We start from the raw sequence: 4,546 nt of genomic DNA, 5'->3' as shown, positions 1-4,546 counted from the left end.
CTGATTGTCCGTCCAATTTTGAATCGTTCAGTTCCAAACCACTAGTCGAATTCACATAGGATCCGATCCGCCGACATCCAATTTGATTACATAGAAAATGTCAGGTCTCGAGTTAGTAAGACTTAAATCCAGATCTGAAAAGAAGGGATCCGGATTTGAGGAGATCCAAGCGAGACTTCTTATCTGCGACATCTTTTCCGTTTTAAAACAATATCTTAAAAAGTGGTTCAGTGCCAGCGCACACGGCCTGCCGTGAGTCCGTCTCAACTATCCGATTCCGTTCGGGTCAAGGTCCATATCCAATTCATCGACAGCCTACGACACGGTTTCTTCTCACACTGGGTCCCACCGCGAAACTGTATTCTGTTTTTGCCCCCAAAAGAGCCGAGCTTAACCTCGCACCGGTCGGGCAGCAGGGACGACATTTCCTGACACTCTAGCGGCATTTTCGTACTTTTACAAATTTGCCAGCGCTCCCTCCCTGGCTTTCGCGTTTTCGAATTTCAAAACTTCCCAAATTAATCGACCGCGCCCCGCGAACGACACCTCCGTCAGAACTAACGACCCTCCGACGTTACGTAACGGCGATCGTCAGCCCTCGGCAATAAATACCCTTTCCTCTCTGTTTTCCCTCCTGAACGCCTCCGTTTCCCCCTGTCTCTCTCTTCCTCTTCGCCGGTGAGATTTCTTCTTCTCATTGCGCTCGTCTTCGCCGGAGCCAGCGTTCTCTGTAGCCTCTGGTACGACGGTCGCTTTTTTTTGTGATTTTTTGGTTTCTTTCTCACATCTTTCTTTCATTTTTTCCTAACGTTTTGGTTTTTCATTTTGACATTTTCTCTTCTGCAAGATTTGCTCTCTGTCTCTCCCTTTCCTTTGTTTTCTCTCCTTTGTTCTTCTACGCGTTTACATTTTTTGTTGTGTCCTATCTACAGTGAAAATGCGTGAGATTCTTCATATTCAGGGTGGCCAGTGTGGCAACCAGATTGGGGCGAAGTTCTGGGAGGTTGTCTGTGCCGAGCACGGAATCGACTCCACGGGGAGGTATCATGGAGATTCCGACCTTCAACTCGAGAGGGTGAACGTTTACTATAATGAAGCGAGCTGTGGCCGGTTTGTTCCTAGAGCAGTGCTCATGGATCTCGAGCCTGGGACCATGGACAGTGTGAGATCTGGGTCATACGGCCAGATCTTCAGGCCAGATAACTTCGTGTTTGGACAGTCAGGTGCCGGAAACAACTGGGCGAAGGGTCATTACACGGAAGGAGCTGAGCTTATCGACTCAGTTTTGGATGTTGTCAGGAAAGAAGCCGAGAACTGCGACTGTTTGCAAGGTTTTAATTTAATATTTCCTTCTTTAGCCGATTTTCCTTTTCTGAATCATTTTTTGTTGATGTTTTTTCTTCCTTTGGGCTTTAAAATTTTTGATCCGGTGATTCATTCCGTTATTCCCTATTTTATCTTTGTCTCCTATTTGTTTGAGTTGATCTTTGTGCTATTTTTGTTTAGTAGACTGCGGTCTTGACTTATTCTTTTCTATAATCTGGTATCAATTCATTCATTTGATTTTTATTTGTCCGTCTATAAAGGCGTAGGCTTTTTCTTTGCTTCCATTGACTTACAAGATTGTGTAACGTAACATTCTGTGTAACCAGATCTGTCGCCTATTCATATGAAAAACGGATCTTTTTCGACCGTGTTCCTAAGAGTATTTTGTTGTTGTTGTTTTTCTGTGATGTAAATATGGAAGGTTCTTCCGTTTCAAATTGATTCCAGCGATAGATCACTCTTTAAAAGAGCTTGCGATGCTTGCTGTTAGGTTTTGGCTAATATTATTTTGGACCTTTTAATATGCTTTTGGCTTTAGATTAGCCTTAACGAGCTGTTTTTTATTTTTCTTTTGGAATTAAATGATTTGTTGCTTGTTTAATCTGGGTACTTGGCCTCTGCTGGGTTATATCTCTTCATCAGTTCTGCTAGCTGTTGCCATGTGTATGGCCGAAAATGTTTTCATGATTGGTGTTCTTGCTGATCTGAAATATAAGCCAGCCATAAATATTGTGCTGTAACCTGTGCTTATGTGTCATTAACTGTGTCGCTGCTTCTGGTTTCATTTTTAGTAAGAGGTTTACGAGATGTTTCTGCTGGTTCTGTGCTGGTGTCTCGGCTTCCGTATATGTCATACGTTAGTAAACGTTATTGCTTCCACATTCGTCATGTGGCCTTGAATGTACTCTCAACTTGGGATTCTTGAAATTTGGCTTGGTCCTTTCAATTGTTAAGTTCTGCTTACTTGCTTAATCTTTCCTGGAAGTTTTTATTCATTATTATTGTTAAACATTTTCTTGTTTTCCTCGGGTGCTACTTGGAACAGTTTTGCACCTCAAGGGATGTTCGTTGTTCAAATACACAAAATTCTACTTTAGCACGAAATTTGTTGCTTTACTGAGGCTTATAGTTCTTTTCTAGATTTTATTCGTTATGTTAGCAGAGTACAAGTTAGGTGTTATGTTTTCTGACCTTCTATGAGTTGGATTTGGATTAATATATGGCACGGTTATCTTAACATAGGAAAGATGCAATACGCGTTACTATTATTTATATTCAGTCTTCCTTCCTTGTACGGCTTTCTTTTAATTGTCTTGCAAATGATATGATTGTTGTTTTTCCTGATCTGATTATTATGCCGTCTTGGTTTCCAGGATTTCAAGTATGTCACTCTTTGGGTGGTGGAACGGGTTCTGGTATGGGTACCCTCCTGATATCGAAGATCCGAGAAGAATACCCAGACAGAATGATGCTCACCTTCTCTGTGTTTCCTTCACCCAAGGTCTCTGACACCGTTGTTGAGCCCTACAATGCTACCCTTTCTGTACACCAGCTTGTTGAGAATGCTGATGAGTGCATGGTCCTAGACAACGAGGCCCTCTACGATATCTGCTTCAGGACTCTCAAACTAACTACTCCTAGCTGTAAGTGTCCTTCAGAAGATCTCTCTCCCTCACTCCCATTTCTTTTCAAGACTTTCTTATATATACACTTAATTTTGGGTTCCTAGATTGACAATAAATCAAATTTGTGATGTTTATATTGCAGTTGGCGACTTGAACCACCTGATTTCTGCAACAATGAGTGGAGTAACATGCTGCCTCCGATTCCCTGGCCAACTAAATTCTGACCTCCGCAAGCTGGCTGTTAACCTCATTCCCTTCCCTCGTCTGCACTTCTTCATGGTCGGGTTTGCACCCCTCACTTCTCGTGGGTCTCAGCAGTACCGAGCCCTCACAGTCCCCGAGCTCACTCAGCAGATGTGGGACGCAAAGAACATGATGTGTGCTGCTGATCCACGCCATGGCCGTTACCTCACTGCATCTGCAATGTTCAGGGGGAAGATGAGCACAAAGGAGGTTGATGAGCAGATGATCAACGTCCAGAACAAGAACTCTTCTTATTTTGTGGAGTGGATCCCCAACAACGTGAAATCTACGGTTTGTGATATCCCTCCGACGGGTTTGAAGATGGCGTCCACATTCATCGGAAATTCCACATCTATCCAGGAAATGTTCCGGCGGGTCTCCGAGCAATTCACTGCAATGTTCAGGCGGAAGGCTTTCCTGCATTGGTACACCGGTGAGGGTATGGACGAAATGGAATTTACCGAGGCCGAGAGTAACATGAACGATCTGGTTTCAGAATATCAGCAGTATCAGGACGCAACGGCCGATGAAGAGGATGAGTACGAAGAGGAAGAAGGTGAGGAGATCATGGAGTAAGGTTAAACAGAGGAGACAGTGTTCTTTGGTCAAAGAGCGACGGAGCTGATATTATATCTTTCTTGGTTCCTCTTATTCCCTTTCATTTTTCCTTTTGCAATTTCTAGTTGCTGGTGCATTTGGTTCTCTGGGCTATAAATTTTTGGTTGAAAGCACGACATTGAACATCAATTTCCATCTTCTTTTCCGTTAGAAGGAATGCTGTAAGAAAAACGTCTACTTCTTTAGTAAAACGTTGCTGTTGTCTTTTAAAAGATGTGATGGCCATCTGAACCTATATGGTTGGAGCTTCCAATGAACAGTGGTTTCTCTCTGTCAAGCTTGCCTGTTGGGCCTTCTGTCGCCTCGGTTGTCCTGTTGAATGTGGACTGCCAGCTTTATATGGTAATCTCTTGCCCTGTGGGAATGTCGTCGCCCTTGTGGGATACCACATTCTTAATGAAATGGTCTTGGCATATTCGGGGATAATGAAGTCCTTTGCTGGATGAGCACGTTTGCTCATGTGTTGTCTCGGCACGTAGATTTGAAGTTTTTTCGTTTGGGATCCATGTTGTCTCTCTGAAGGCAGTGTTGGTGGCACGTGGTACGCCTGGCCATGTCTGTTTCTTATTCTGGGCAAGCACTTGACGCAATATCTTCGGGTGCCAATTTTTTTTGTTAATATGTTCACCATTTCGTTTTTGAAATATCCTTTTAATGGTATCCTCTTGTCCCCCTGTTTAACTTTCTAGTACTTGCTAGCCATTCATTAAATCTAGTTGGGTTAGTTTAGAAAG

The 4,546-nt window shown here is 43.2% G+C and overlaps 1 protein-coding gene across 1 annotated transcript; it reads left to right on the top strand.

The window, feature by feature from the left end:
- Window positions 1-581: 581 nt before the first annotated feature.
- LOC116265763 (tubulin beta-8 chain) lies at window positions 582-4,024 on the top strand. Its single transcript, XM_031646642.2, has 4 exons — window positions 582-740; window positions 933-1,331; window positions 2,700-2,969; window positions 3,094-4,024. The coding sequence occupies exons 2-4, from the start codon at window positions 938-940 to the stop codon at window positions 3,768-3,770; spliced, it is 1,341 nt and encodes a 446-aa protein (XP_031502502.1). The 5' UTR covers window positions 582-740; window positions 933-937; the 3' UTR covers window positions 3,771-4,024.
- The last annotated feature ends 522 nt before the right edge of the window (window positions 4,025-4,546 follow it).

This window comes from Nymphaea colorata, chromosome 12 (assembly GCF_008831285.2).
Source record: "Nymphaea colorata isolate Beijing-Zhang1983 chromosome 12, ASM883128v2, whole genome shotgun sequence".
In the NCBI taxonomy this organism is placed as follows: domain Eukaryota; kingdom Viridiplantae; phylum Streptophyta; class Magnoliopsida; order Nymphaeales; family Nymphaeaceae; genus Nymphaea; species Nymphaea colorata.
This window is presented reverse-complemented; position numbering and strand designations above follow the sequence as displayed.